This window comes from Ochotona princeps, chromosome 4 (genome assembly GCF_030435755.1).
Source record: "Ochotona princeps isolate mOchPri1 chromosome 4, mOchPri1.hap1, whole genome shotgun sequence".
NCBI classification, from domain to species: domain Eukaryota; kingdom Metazoa; phylum Chordata; class Mammalia; order Lagomorpha; family Ochotonidae; genus Ochotona; species Ochotona princeps.
In genome coordinates, this window is record NC_080835.1 from 6368782 (window position 1) to 6383681 (window position 14900).

Sequence of the window (14900 nt, forward strand, 5' to 3'; positions counted from 1 at the left end):
GTGCTCTGGTCTGGGATGCTGGCACTGTCGACCATGGCTTAACTAACTGATGCTGCTGACCACACCTAAGCCCATTCCTCGGAGTCTCCCTCTTGAACTCTGGTTTCCTCTCTCCTGCAGTTTCCATACCTGTGCCCTGCCCTTGTTTGATGATCAAATGATTTGTGTATGAATCTTGGTCTTTGATGTGACATATTTCCATGCATAAGCAGGTGGAGAAAGGAAAACGAAACTCTTCGTTGCCAATAAAAGGTTGGACCTGCAGGCAGCTGGACACAGGTCATCTGCTGGACACAGGATGGCTTCGGTGAGTCCCCAGACACAGCATCAGAAGGGAGGGGTCGTTCTGTGTGGGTCCTGGTTCGTTGGGAGCTCTGGCACACACTGAGCCCTATGGGCTGGCTCCCTCAGATGCAGTCCGTACAGAACCCTGGCCTGGCCCTGGAACGAAAGCCCAGAAGGTGTCTTGGCCTCAGCTGCGGTGGGGGTTCTGGTCCACAGAGGCTGGGGAGGGAGTGGTGGCACCTGCAAGGGTCTGGATTTATGCTTTTCCAAGTGTCATCTGGCCACATTCCTAGTGGCTTCCTGGCCTCCCAGGGTGCAGGGTGGCAGTGGGGTGTGGGGAGCCTGTGTTCAGGATGATGCCCACAGCTGTGTGGGCAGTGGTGGAGGTCCTGGAAGGAAGCTGAGGATGACAGGGACTAAAACACTTGGTCCGTCACCTGCTGCATCATGGGATGTGCAGTAGCAGGAAGCTGGATAGGCAGCTGAATAATCAGAATTTAAACCAAGTCCTCCGGTAGGGGAGGCAAATAATTCTAGAAATGATTTCACCTCTGTGGCACCTGTCTGCCCTTGGCTTTGGGTTTTGTTGTGTGATTGATTGATTGATGTATTTATTTAAATTGAAAAGGCAGATTTACAGGAAGAAGGAGAGACAGATCCTTCACTCACTGGTTCACTCCCCAAGTGGCTGCAATGGCTGGAGCTGTGCTGATCAGAAGCCAGGAGCCAGGAGCCAGGAGCCAGGAGCTTCTTCCGGGTTTCCCATGCAGGTATAAGGTCCCAAGGATTTAGACCACCCTCCACTGCTTTGCTAGGCCAAGAGTAGGGAGCTGGATGAGAAGTGGGGCAGCTGGGACATGAACCAGCATCCATATGGGGTCCTGGGCGTGTATAAGGTGAGGATTAGCCACTGAGTCATTGCCCCAGGCCGCACTGCAGTTTTTTTTTTTAAAGATTTATTTTATTTTTATTACAAAGTCAGATATACTGAGAGGAGGAGAGAGAGAGGAAGTGGAGCTGCTGGGATTAGAACCAGCGGCCATATGGGATCAAGGCGAGGACCTTAGCCACTAGGCAAAGCTGCCGAGCCCCCCACTGCAGTTTTTAATATGGTCTCTTGACCACAGTTTATATAGAATATTCTTGATTCTTTTTCCTTATTTATCAGTTTTTGGGAATAAAATGGTGATTCCTTTGTATAATTTGGTGATGCCTTGTGAGTTTTGAAAATATTGTTATGGGCCTGGCATGGTAGCCCAGTGGCTAATGTCTTTGCCTTGCCTGCACCAGGCTCCCATATGGGCACCAGTTTGTGTCCTGGTGGCCCGCTTCCCATCCAGTTCCTTGCTTGTGGCCTGGGAAAGCTGTCAAGGATGTCTCAAAGTCTTGGGAACCTGCACTGGGTCTCTGTGGGAGACCTGGAAGAAGCTCCTGGCGCTTGGCTTTGGATGGGTTCAACTCTGTGCATTATGGCCACTTGGGGATGGAATCAATAGATGGAAGATCTTTCTCTCTGTCTCTCCTCCTCTCTGTATTTCCGACTTTCCAATAAAATGAATCTAAAAAAATATTGTTATGTACATCTGGGTTTCAGCATATTTGATAGGATGCAGCCCATGTGTGGCCCCAAGCTTCTGATAACTCTGTCTGTCCTTTTATCGAGCTAATTTTTTTGGGAAAAAATAATTCGTTTTTACTTTATTTGTAAACAAGAGGTGGCGAGGAGAGAGCATGCTCTCCCATCTGCTGGTTCACTTGTCCAAATGCCTATTGACCTGGTTGAAGTGAGGAGCCCAGAACCCCATCTGGGTCTCTTGTGGTGACACGGATCAGAGTACTTGAACTATCACCTTCTGGTTCCCAGAGCTGGAACGGAGAGCAGAGCTGAGACCCAAGTCCAGACACCCCAAAATGGGATGCCAGTGTCCTGGATGTCTCTTGTCTCCTGTGCCCAAATGCCCACTCCTCCAGGTGGCCCTTGATCTGGCCATCAACGTCTTGCCAGCTGTATCCGACCCCAGCCTCCCAGCCAGCAGTTTTTGCACCACCCAGCTGTGCCTTAGCTTCCTGATCAGGGTAGACCTGACCCTTGTGGCCTGGCTCAACCTAGTCAGAGGGTGGAGTGGCAATTGCTGACCTCAGAGTGGTTCAGAAATAGAACGCTGTGGCAAGGGCAGCATTCCTTCTGCTTGAGCTGAGCGCACTGCCCCATTAGGAACTGCAGGCACACCTGCCATCTGTCACCCTGCTTCTGGCCTGAGCCCAGATGTCAGCCGTCTCAGGCTTCCTGGGATGGTCTGGATTGCTAAGGGCAGAGAGAGAGAGAGAGAGAGAGAGAGAGAGAGAGAGAGAAACTGAAAGAGCGAGAGAGAGAGAGAGAAGCTGAGAGATCACTGGTTCACTTTCTAGATGCCCACAGCAGCCATGGCTGGGTCAGGCTGAAGCCAAGGGTCAGGAAGTCTGGCCAGGCCTCCCACACGGGAGGTGGGAACCCAGGCACTTGGGCCATCACCTGCTGCCACCCAGGGTGCACATTAGGAAGAGACTGAGTAGCAAGCAGAGATCTGGGACTTGAACCAAACCCTCTGATATGCAGGTGGGCATCCTAAGGGGTGGGTTGCCCCACTGCACCACAATGCTTACCTCCATCAAAAGTCATTTAGACTTAAGTGTCTGCTCCTCTCAAGATGGAGCAATGCTCTTCTCCCCCAAAGATGCGATGGGAGACATGAGTTGAGTGTTCCACACTGGGTTTGGTGTTGTGGACTTTGCACATTGGAGCCCTGTGACTCACATGAATGATCCAGGCTAACCGTGTGTGACAGGTGGTCGTCACTGAGACGTTTCAGGTGTCACCTGCTGACACACACATGGTACATCAATTCCCAGCTCATATGCATCATTTCTCACACTCCTGATCGCTATTAGCCATAATTCTCTTCATTGTCTCCAGGTCCCCTGTGGAACACCATCATGGACCAGCAGCCCTAGCCAGTGGAGGGGATTCTTCCCAGTGTGAGGAGTGCTCCCTTCTCCCTGCAGGCAATGAGCAGAGTGAGACTGCAATCTGGGTCAAGAGTCCTTGCAGGTCAGGTTCTAGAATGTTCTTTCCAAATCTTTACCCCTACCTGTCTCTGGCTTTTTTATTGTAGGCTTCACAGACACCAAAAGTTGGAGATCTGATTGAGATTTTTCGCATTGGCTACTCACACTGGGCCATCTATGTGGGATGTGGCTACGTGGTCCATTTGGCTCCCCCAAGTGAGTAAGGGTTCTGTTTCTAAGTACACTAACTGAGATCAGGAGGGTAAACAGAGTCATGGGAACATGTTTATTGTTTCTTGCCCGGTGGAGTTGGCACTCATGAAGTCTCGGTTGAATGAATCACGCTTTTCCCTGCTGGGTGTATCAGAAGCTGCCTGTTCTTATCAGTCAGTTGGTGGAAAGATGGTTCTGGACCTTTGTTCCCTTTTATGGGGGTGAGTGGTTCAGCCCCAGCCAAACCTTCTCTACCTGCTCAGCATCCCCCATGTGCGTCCCATAGCCTACATGTTGGTTGTTCTGGAGGTGTAAGCCACAGCCAACAACAGTCATTTCCTTCTAACAGTCCACCCTGGCTGGCTGGCTGTGCTGTGTGATGGAAGCAGAACACTGGGGAATCCTGGCTGCTCTGCTCACTGACTGACTTGGAGCATGTGGCTGCATTCTCTGTGGAGCCAGGATAAACTTCCCTTCCTCCCAGGAGCAGGTGCAGGTGTAGGGTTGGAGCATCATGGCTTCAAGGAGAATGGTGGACCCTGGAAGCCACTCACCTATTGAACAGCAGGGACTCAGATGAAATAGATCACCCCTGTATGTCCTGGGCTGCTACACAGCAGGTGTATGTACACACTTGTATGTACCTTTGAGAGGCTTATTGCACACTGAAAAGAAGAATTCAGGAATGAGGGAACTTCAAGCCGAAATTGGCAAGAAGCTTGGCTTAGAGCAGGCATAGCATGAAGGAAGAAGTATAAGGGATCTTTGAAAGACCCAGGGAATCCTAGGATAAAAGAAATGAAATCCACGCATAGTTTGTTCATGGTTTGTGTTTCCCATGAACTTTTTGAAGACTCTGCACACATTGTTGCCTGATTTGTTTTGGAACCCACATTCCGCTAAGGTGGGGAGTACAGGCCGAGCATCTTTGTAGCTGACTGGCTACAATTTGTGGAAGATCCTGTTCATGTGAGAGTAGCTTTGCTTTGTAGACAGAGCCAGTATTTTGGGGAGAAATAAGGATTAAGTTACGTTATTGTGGGAGTTTGGTTTGAGGCTATATTCAAACCATGCCTTCCATTTTGGTTAATTTTCAGAAATACATATCCAAATGTTTTTTCATTTCTTTTTTCAAAAGATTTATTTATTTTTGTTGGAAAAGCAGATTTCCAGAGAGAAAGAGAGACAGAGAGAAAAATCTTCCATCTGCTGGTTCACTCCCCAAGTGACCGCAAAGGTTAGAGCAGAGCCAATCTGAAGCCAGGAGCCTCCCCTGGATTTGCCTCGTGGGTGCAGGGTCCCAAGGCTTTGGGTCATTCTCCGCTGCTTTCTCATGTCGTCACCAGGAAGCAGGATGGGAAGTGGAGCAGCTGGGACATGAACTGATGCGCATAAGGAATGCTGGTGTTTGAGGACAGAGGATGAGCCATCGTGCCAGCCCTGAGGCTGATGAATTTAAAGTATTTTTTCAAAAGATTTATTTATTTTTATTACAGAGTCAGATATACAGAGAGAAGGAGAGATAGAGATGAAGATCTTCTGTCTGACGATTCACTCACCAAGCGAGCGCAATGGCCGGTGCTGTGCCGATCCGAAGCTAGGAGCCAGGAACTTCCTCCAGGTCTCCCACACGGGTTCAGGATCCCAAAGCATTGGGCTGTCCTCGACTGCTTTCCCAGGCCACAAGCAGGGAATTGGATGGGAAGTGGAGGCACTGGGATTAGAACTGGCGCCCATATGGGATCCTGGCATGTTCAAGGCGAGGACTTTAGCTGCTAGGCCACATCGCTGGGCCCAAATTTAAAGCATTTATTAGAGAAACATAGATTCAGAGGCTGGAGCATCAGCTATGTTTTTTTTAATTAAAAAATTTATTTATTTACTTATTTATTTTTTCTTTTCAGTTATGTCTGTAACAAGGGGTATGGATCACAGAATCCAATACAAACTATTCATTTACTTGAGACGCACGTGCGCGTGCGCACACACACACACAGAGTTGACAGCAAAAGCAGCCTCATCTACTGGTTCATGTCCCACATGCCTGCGGTGAACGGGCAGATGCACCCTAGCACCCAGGAGGGCTCAGCTCTCAGCAGGTCTGCTTGGTCTGTTTCCTGTGGTCCATCTGCTCCCCACTGACTTAGTCTCGGTCACTAACCATTGTTTCAGCTCAGCTTCCAGCAGCCTGGGAAACGGAGGAGGTGGGGACCTCCCAGGAAAGATGAATCAGAAAACTGGAGGTTTGGATGAAGTCATAGAACAGGGCCCTGGGGCCAGGTTGCGAGATGAGTGGGGACAGGGCTGGCTAAGGTTGATGGTGAGTGAGCCAAGATTCTGAGGGTGGGCCTTGGTCATGTTCAGGGGTCCTCTTTCATACTACTGCAAATGTCCCCTCACTTGCAGGTGCTTGCACGGTGCTGGTCCTGGTTGGGGAGCCAGCGATTTTTTCTAGGCTGGTGATGGAGACATGGCTGTCTACTAGCTCAAGCCCTGATTCTTTCAGGGACATGTGAACCCACCTGGTGCTTGAAAACCTTTTTTTAAGACAGGAAGAAACCAGAGACCTGGGATCCCTGGTGACTTCCCAAAAAGCCATCCAGGCTTCAGTTTGACCTGTTCTTGAATTTCAGCCTATGCAAGATGGACAGGTCCTTAGAGATGGGGCCAAGGGCATTGAGGCTGGCTCAGCTGGAACCTGCTCTCAGCCCTGGTGACCCTGCGCCGGGCTGACATGATGGTTTCCACAGGTGAATTTGCAGGAGCTGGGGCATCCAGTGTCATGTCTGTCTTGGCTGAGAAAGCCATAGTGAAGAAGGAACTGCTGTCCAAGGTGGCTGGGAAGGACAAGTACCGGGTTAATAACAAGCATGACGGCAGGTACCCACCACTGCCTCCCAACAAGATTGTCCAGCTGGCCAAGGAGAAGGTGGGCAATGAGGTGCCCTACTCACTGACCCATGACAATTGTGAGCACTTCGTGAATGAGCTGCGCTATGGGATCTCCCGCAGTGACCAGGTGAGTGCTCATTGGGGTCTCCCTTGACCCAGGAGCAGACCATGTCCTCAGGACATGTGCTGGTCACCTGCCATGGCTGGGCCAGGGGTACAACAGGGAACATGGACAAGACAGCAGAGAAGGACTTGTCACCTTTGTGGCTATCACATTCGGTTGGGGATGACCACAACCACACGTGGATGACCCAGATCAGTGCAGATGGAGGTGACGGCCATGGAAGGGAGTGGCCGATTTGGCAAATCCATGTTCCCATGACAGGCCATGTCTCTGCATTTATATTAGAGATGGTCACAGCGGGCTGGATCCTGTCCCGGGGTGTAGCTTACCAACTCCTGTTCTAAAGTCACTTGAAGAACCGGTGATTTCTTTATCTGTGCCTGGTGGTACTGGATTTCTTTTTTTAAACACCTCCCGATTCTGAACACTCAGCAGAGGTTGGAATCTAGTCAGTTGCTGATGGCATGCATGCTTCCCTCGTGAGCTCTCTTCATATTCTCACATTCAGCTCACTCAGCCAATGAAAAATGTCTCTGTGCAGTTTATACACGATTCACCTTCTGGATACTGGGCAGTGGCAGAGAGAACGCCAGAGCGAGAGCTGCCAGGTGTGGGAACTGCCCTGCTGTGCCCAGCAGTGGTCCTTAGGACCTGGCCTCCCTCCCGAAGGAGTTGAGTTCAACTCAAAGTAAACTTTACTGGGAGTGCTTGCAGGCGAGGTTTATTGGTTCAGCACAGGCAGTGGGCCAGGGAATTTGCACCTGGAGGTTGTGAGGAGGAGATAGAGAGAGATAGGCAATGGGAGGGGAGAGAGAATGAGAGAGAATGAGAGAGAGAGACAGGGTGTGACGTACTGCTCCCTGGTGGGAGACAGCCCCTACCACTTCCACATTGGCAGGGTGACCCTGTGAAGGAAATGGCCACCCAGGGTTTACAGCACTGGGCTTTTGCACATTATAGGTGTGAGGGTTGGGGGCATTGGCAGCTCCTAGTTTGTGCATGCTTGTGACGTGTTGTGATGGGGTATTGATCTTACGCACAGACTCAGCATCTGAAACATTTCTGGATGGGAATATCTGCTTGACCTCGGCAAAGAGGTCTTTTTTTTTGTCGTTTCTGTTGTTTGTGGCCAGAGGGAGGCAGGAAGGAGAGACAGCAGTGGAACCCGGGCTGCTGCTTGGTGTTCCAAGGTTACCGGGTGTTCCTGGCTTGTGATAAGTTTCCCTACTGTACTTCAGCAGTTCCTTCTGTTCAGCCTTTCAGTCCAGTCTTTTTGTATTACGGTGCCGGTGGAAGAGCGGCTGCTGAGAGGGTTAGACTAGAACGTGAGTGAGTGGAGGCCTATACTGGCCTAGGAAGAGTTGATTAAAAGATTGTCTAGTGAGGCCTTGAGAAACAGGGTGTAAAGAAGAAACAAAGTAGCATGCATGGTTGTGGCAAAGAAAAATGCTTTTGATCATATTGTGTCTGTTCTATGATAGTGTGTACGTTCTATCATATATGATCAAAAATGCTTTGGATCATATAGTGTGTACGTTCTAGCACAGAGCTCTGGTCTGAGATAGTCCAGCCACTTCTAGTCCTGTGCGCCCTCATTCCCTCCCTCTGCTTATGGCAAAGGAGGCACCTACAGTAAAGCCTGGGCTCCAGCAGAAGGAGGCCATGAGAGCCACAGTGCCAGCTAGCAGAACTGCCCATCTCTCTGCTGTCTCCTCCTGACAACTTCTGGGTGTAACTTCCCTGGTCCCTTGCCTGTGCTGGACCAGTGACCCTCGCCTGGGATGGCTCCCAGTAAAGTTTACTTTGAGCTGAACTTTATTTTGTGTGGCTGCCTGCTTCTAGAACCAAACTCGAACCTAACAGTTGTGTTCTTCCCAAGCACTGGCCTTGGAGTTGGGCCTCCTCTGTGCTTCCATCAGTTACAGCTCAAATGGGTGGGATGCCTTGGGGAGGACCTGTCTTCTACTTCATTCCTGCCTCGCCCTGGCGCCTCTGCTCTTGCAGGAAGCTCAGGAGCCTGGCTGTCCCTCTCCCTCTCACTGCCTTCTCTTCAGACTCTGCCAGTTTGCAAGTGCCTTCGCTGTCAGCCTGCTGTTCTGTCTTTTGCTTGTTCTCTCCTTTCAGGAACACAAGGCTATAGGCACTGCATATCTAAGGACAGCGCCCTACCTCATGCACAGCCACACTGTGGCAGCCAAGGCTGCGTCCCTCAGGCCAGCTGCTGAGACAGCCCCGCCTGGCAGTAGGGTGTGCTCCAGACACCTGTCATGGGCCTCTGACTTTTTCCTCTGGTGCCATGAGGGTTGCCCAGGTGCCACCCACAGTGCTGACATCTTCCTCAGGGACCTGGACAGGGTCAGCATCAGGAAGGTCACTGCCATTCAACCTCATGCTTTGCATTTTCCCATGTTTCTGACTCTGCTGAGCCCAGGCTGGTCCCCTGCCACGCCCTGCCCAGGGGCCTCTGCCTCAGTTTCCCCTCCTCCATCACTGGTGACTCAGGTGTCTTTGCAGGTTCTATGAAATGATGTCTGGCCACATTCACGCAGGTCACTGGGAGATGAACTTGGTCTTTGGAAGAAACAGGCTGTCTGTGCCTGCTTCTTAGTCCCCGGCCATGTGTGCTTTAGAATTTGTTGACACCTGTTGTCCGTGGGATTTTGTTCTTGACAGGGTTCATCCTCAGGCTTCACCTCTGGAAGGTGGTGCTAAAACGCCTGCAGTGCAGAGCGATGGGGCATAGGAAGCAAAGTCCAGGCCTGGGGCATGCCCAGCATGAGGCCGACCCTAGAAAGCAGTGGTTCTCAAAGGTTCTCCATGGATCTCTCAGAAACGGGGTCTCAAAGGCGCAGGGCAGCTATGCTCGGTGGTGTGGGGGGGTCCTTCCTCCCATCTCTGTGGTTTCTCAGGGTGTCTGTTTCCTGTTTTAAAACGTTTATGTATTTGGATGGCAAAGGTGGGGAGAGGGAAGGGAGAGGAACCGGTCAGGGGAGAAGAGAAGGGATAGAGAGAGGGAGAGATAAAGCGAGAGGAGGGGGGTTGAGAAGGGGAAATAGGCGGGAGAGAAGTGGGGAGAGAAAGGAGAGGAAAAAGGAAAGGGGGAAGGAAGAGGGAAGGGAAGGATGAGGGGAAAGATGGGGGACGGCAGGGGAGACGGAAGGAGGAGAGGCAGAGAGAAGGGGGAAGGAATGGACGTCCTGGTCTCTGTCTGTGACCGTGAGAGAGGGCACAGTGGACAGGGCCAGGCTGCCGGAGTGCGTTCCCCGTCAGATCCCTGGCACTGACCCATGCCTCTCCCTCTTCCACTGCAGGTCACGGATGCGGTCCAAACAGTGGGCGTGGCAGCAGGAGTGATAGCAGGCTTGGGTGTCCTGGGCCTCTTGGGGCTTGCAGTGAGCAGAAGCCGGCGGGAGAGACACTAACTCCAAGGCCCTGCCCTCGAGCCTGTCAGGGAAGCCCGCCTGCACGTGTGTGCTTTTTGTGCTCCTGGAAGCTTTGCGGGAAGCCTTTCTGTGGGAGGAATGAAGCGGAGGGTGAAGTCCCGCTGTCAGGGACCTCACCCTTGTGCTCTTTGCCCTCCCCTGCAGGCACAAAGAAGCAACTTTTGGGTCAAACACACTTGCAGGAAAACCAGTTCCTGTCCTTGGCAGGAAAAGCTGTTGGGGCGTGAGTGTGCTAGGGTGCAGTTGTTGGTAGCTAGCACCTGCTTGCGGGGTTAATTGATAGTGGAGACTGTGAGAACATGGAGGTTTGGAAACCCCATCCTTCCTACTTCCTTTAGGCTCAGCACACTCCTGCCCCCCACCGTGCCGCTTATGTTGATTGGCTACACAGAAATTTTGGGTTCTGTCAACTGGCTTCCTGCCACTTAGCTCGTTGAATGCTTAGAACCTGTGTTTGTGCTGTGGGCCTCTCCAGCTAACGGGAGGATGAGAGCTTAAAGACCCCTGACTTTGGCTGTGCTGTGTAGTGGCTCCGGGAGTGTAGCAGGAGCTGCTGTCGCCAAGCTTGGCCAATAAAGACTCCTCCTAACATCCTACCCTGTGTCTTGTGTGATCACTCTCCCTCTCTGTAACAGTGAGCTTCTGATAAGCTGGGCCCAGAGCCTTGGTCCCTGTCCCTCCATGGCGCACTGTCACCATGGTCTCTTCTGTGTGTCCTTGGGCTCCAGGGCCGGGGCCCCTGTGGGAAGAGCCGGGCCCAGTGGATGCCTGCTTTAGATCTCCAGCAGCTCAGATGACCCTGAAGAATGGAACTTTGGTTTGTAATGATCTTAAACCAAAGGCTTCTGGGAACTTCCCGTCTGCTCAGAGACTGGCTCCACGGGAAATCCCATCAACCTGTGTGGCTTCCCCAGAGAGTTCATCCACCAGGGAGGGTTGACTCCAATGACTGGCAAGAGACTGAAGTTCCACAGCTCGTCCTGTGAGAGTGGGGCATTGCCCAGCACCTGTACCTGTGAGCGCTGTCACCCGGGAGACTATCTGTGTGTTATCTGCTTCAGTCACCACCTCCTCCAGACCAGGAAGTCTCGAATGCCTGATTCTTTGTGTGTTGATCTTTTAAATCCACACTAGAAATTACGCATGTGCATGGCATGCCATGCGATGCTCTAATGCATGCAGCTTTGGATCATGTTCCAAATAGGAGATGCCTGTGTCTCCTCCTACTTTTGTAATTTGTGATGAAATACACGGCCCGCAGCTGCCATGTATAGTCACACTGCTGGGCAATGGTGTGCCAGGACTCACTTCTCCCCTCCAGCTGGGACTTCCTACGTGCTGGCCAACTTCTCCACGGTCTCCTGCCCCGGTCTGCCCAGCCTCTGGCAGCTGCTGTTCCACCCTCAGCTTCTACAGGTGCCACAGAGGAGAGATGCCAAGCACTTTGGACTTCCCAAGCCTGGCTTCGTTCACTGAGCCCAGTGGCCTGCTGTCCCATCTTGTCACAATGACGAGATTTGCTTTTTCTGATGGCTGACTAGTATTCCAGAGTATTCGGGGTGTTAGGTTTTAAATGCACTTAAGTTCTTACATGCAGCTGATTTGCACAGCTAAGTCCTCTTTTACCTTAAGCCCAAAATACCAGACGCTATGAGGTACGTAGGAAGTTTTCATTCCATCAGGGTAGGAATGGGACAGGGGCGGTGGGAGAGCCAAGAGGAAAAAGGGAAGTGAAGAGAGAGGAAGCGGGCATATGGGGAGGCTCATTTTTTCAACCCAGGTGAGCCTGCAATGTGTGTGGGGGGGCCCAAGGGATTGGTGACTGAGATTGTCACAGTTGATTGCTTGAGGGTGATTGGTAAGTGGGTGGGAGTTGGGGAAGGGGCCACGAGATATTGGTGGGGGGTGGGGGGTTCTCACGTAAGATGCCAGGGGGTTACATCTGATCGGTGGAGGAAAAAAAACCTTGCCAGAGATGACCCGAACCTGTCCCCTGTGTGTGGCTGGAGTCACCTCCGGCCGCTTTTATATGAGCGCTAACCCGGCCCACCAGCGTCTCCCCCCAGGATCTCTCCACCTCCCAAAGGCGTCAGACATTCAGCTCACAACACTTTCATGTTAGGTAGAAGGTCAGATATAAGGAGCCACACCTTCTAAGTGGATTAGCAAGGGCTGGGAGATGATTGTTGGCCTTCAGCAGCCACCCTGTTCTAGAAGGCCATGAGCAGGACAGGATAAGGGAAGATGTGAGGCCCCAAGGTGAGGATCGAAGCATGGGAAATCACGCTTTGAATCCCTGAGAAACTGGCCTGGGCATTGTGGTGATGGCCCATCCCGTATTACACTGTTAGCTCTGAGTCCCGGTCACTCCACTTCTAATTCCACTTCCAGCTAATGTCACTGGGAAGCAGCAGGTGATGGGTTAAGTACTTGAGTCCCTGCCTCCCACGAGGGAGATCCAGATGGAGTTACTGCTCGGTGGTTTTAGCCTGGTCCAGCTCATTCTAACTCTTTCTCTCTCTCACTTTTGCCTTTCAAATGAATAAACAAATAACCTTTTTTTTTTTTTTTTCAGAAAGCCTGAGAATTTTCTGCTTCTGTTAATGTCTTTCTCCCTGCTCCTTCCTTTCCTCCAGCTGACTGTGAAAGCCCATGGTGACTGTTAGGGCCCAGATGTACATGCTGGAAGCTTGATCTCCAGTGTGCTGGTTTTGCATGGTGGGACCTTTAGGGGGTGGTACCTCATGGAAGGTCATCAGGTCATGGGTGCCACCCTCAAAGGATTAATGCGAGTCTCATGAGATGGAGCTGGTTCCTATGAGGATGGGTTGTTATGCACAGTGAACGTGGCACCATCCAGATCTCTGGCTTCCTGACCATTGTGATCCAGGCACATGAAGTCTTCACCAGCCCTGGGCAGATACTGGCACCACGCTCTTGATCACCCAGGAATAGAAGCTAAATGAAGATCCAGCTCAGCGGCTTAGTGGCTAAATCCTCACCTTGCAAATGTCAGGATCCTGTAAGAGCAGAGGCTCTTGTCCTGGCTCCTGCATTTCCCATCCAGCTTCATGTTTATGACCTTGGAAAGCAATAGGGGATGGCCCAAAACCTTGGAACCCTGCACCTGTGTGGGAGACACAGAGGAAGCTTCTGGCTTTAGATTGGTTCAGCTCTGGCCATTGTGGCCATCTGGGGAGTGAGCCAGTGGACGGAAGATGTTTTTCTCTGTCACTCCTGCTCTCCATAAATCTAATCTGCCTTTTCAATAAAAATAGATTTTTAAAAGAAGAAGCCAAATGAATCTCTCTTTATGAAGTGCCAATCTTGAGTGTTTTCTCACAGTAACTCAAGGTGAACTGCTAGAGCTAGTCTTTGAGAAGACAGTCTATGTGATGGGAAGAGTTCTGGGCCAGGTTCTAGGTATCTGATGCAGCCTGGAGATGTACGGCAGGACAGTCGGGGACCCGGGCTCCAGAAGCCGGCAGAGCAGGCATCAGGTCCTGGTCCCATGTCCATTTCCTCATCTCTGTGAAAGGCTGCTCTTCAGCTCACAGCATCCTTGTACAGATTCAGTGAGAAAAGCCCTTTACGCTCCTACCCCAATAAGAACACAATAGAACCTTGTACTCCTGTTATAATCTGCTCTACTTGGGGAAGATAAGCTTGCCTTTGCGAACCTCAGGTTTGTCTCCAAAGAATCTCATTCTTGGTCATATGGTTTTTAACTGCATGTCTTATCAGTGCATCCTACATGGAAACATGTCTGCTTTTCTTCCCCCCTGTACCAGGCTTCTCTATTCTCTGCGTTGCCATCTGACCTTGTTCAAAGAAGTGCATTGCTTTAATGACTATTTTGTAGTGCTTTTTTTTGTAGTGGTTATTCTATGGAGCCAGTCAAACGTCCTATAAAATCTGCAGAAGTGTCTACAGCTTCCTGGATGACCTTTGTGTAAGTTCCTGCAAATTCAGACTCCCCTTCAATTTTCTCCCATGCCCACAGCACTGCATCCCACATATGGGTAAATGCAGCTTGAGGCAGTTGTATCTGCTGCTCTTGTAGCAGTCCACTGTTTATCTCCAATCAACATAGGCCAATGGCCCCCCCCTTGGGGATTTGTTGATCTACTTGTCCTACAGATTCCAATTTTTTCCTTAGCCATATCGCTCCTCCACATTTTCCATTGTAAATATTGAGAAGGACCAAGCCCTATTTTTGCTATTACTTCAAAATCTTAAGGAATAGAATTTGCTCCCTCAATCCAGCAATTTAAATATTCCCACACATAGGAAGAAGTGGGTCCATAGGACACACTTGCTTTCTTAAAAGCCGGGATAGTGATTATTATTTTTTGGCTATGTATAATTGGGAAAAGTGGTTGTAGTTCATGAGGTCTCCAGGGAATATCCAACACCTGTGCATGTTCTCGGTAAGACTTGAGGGTGAGACGGCGTGCGCTGATACTTAGCTACTCCTTTATTCCGCTAGAAGATTCTGAGAAATCCTGCAATTTTGCTTTTTTAACATGAAAGTTTTAGTTTCTTTTCTAGCAACATTACAGAAGCCATCTCCCACTAAGGGAGTCTCCTGAATTATCTTTTTCTAATTTTCTCATTTGTAGTATAAGGCCTTTCTCTTTTAGCTGCATTACAGTGGAATCTCCTGTTAGGAGGGTCTCTTAAATATTCTTTTTTATCTTTCTCATCTGTAGTATAAGCCACTTCCTTTTTAGTCACATTATGGTGGTATCTCCTTTCAGGGAAGCCTCTCACTGGTTTCTCTTTTCCATCCTCCTCATGTGTACAATGAAGCATTGCTTTTTCAGTTGTATTTGGCTGGGTATCCTCTTAGGGGAGTTTCTTGCAGGTTCCCCTTTTAAAATTATAATAATGGCTTT

General features: G+C 50.5%; 1 protein-coding gene across 1 annotated transcript; it reads left to right on the forward strand.

Annotated features, from left to right (window-relative positions):
* Nucleotides 1–266: 266 nt before the first annotated feature.
* LOC101536794 (phospholipase A and acyltransferase 2) lies at nt 267–10018 on the forward strand. The gene is made up of 4 exons (XM_058662883.1): nt 267–307; nt 3438–3546; nt 6294–6562; nt 9871–10018. Exons 1-4 carry the CDS (start codon nt 299–301, stop codon nt 9979–9981), a joined length of 498 nt encoding a protein of 165 aa, XP_058518866.1. The 5' UTR covers nt 267–298; the 3' UTR covers nt 9982–10018.
* Nucleotides 10019–14900: the final 4882 nt, after the last annotated feature.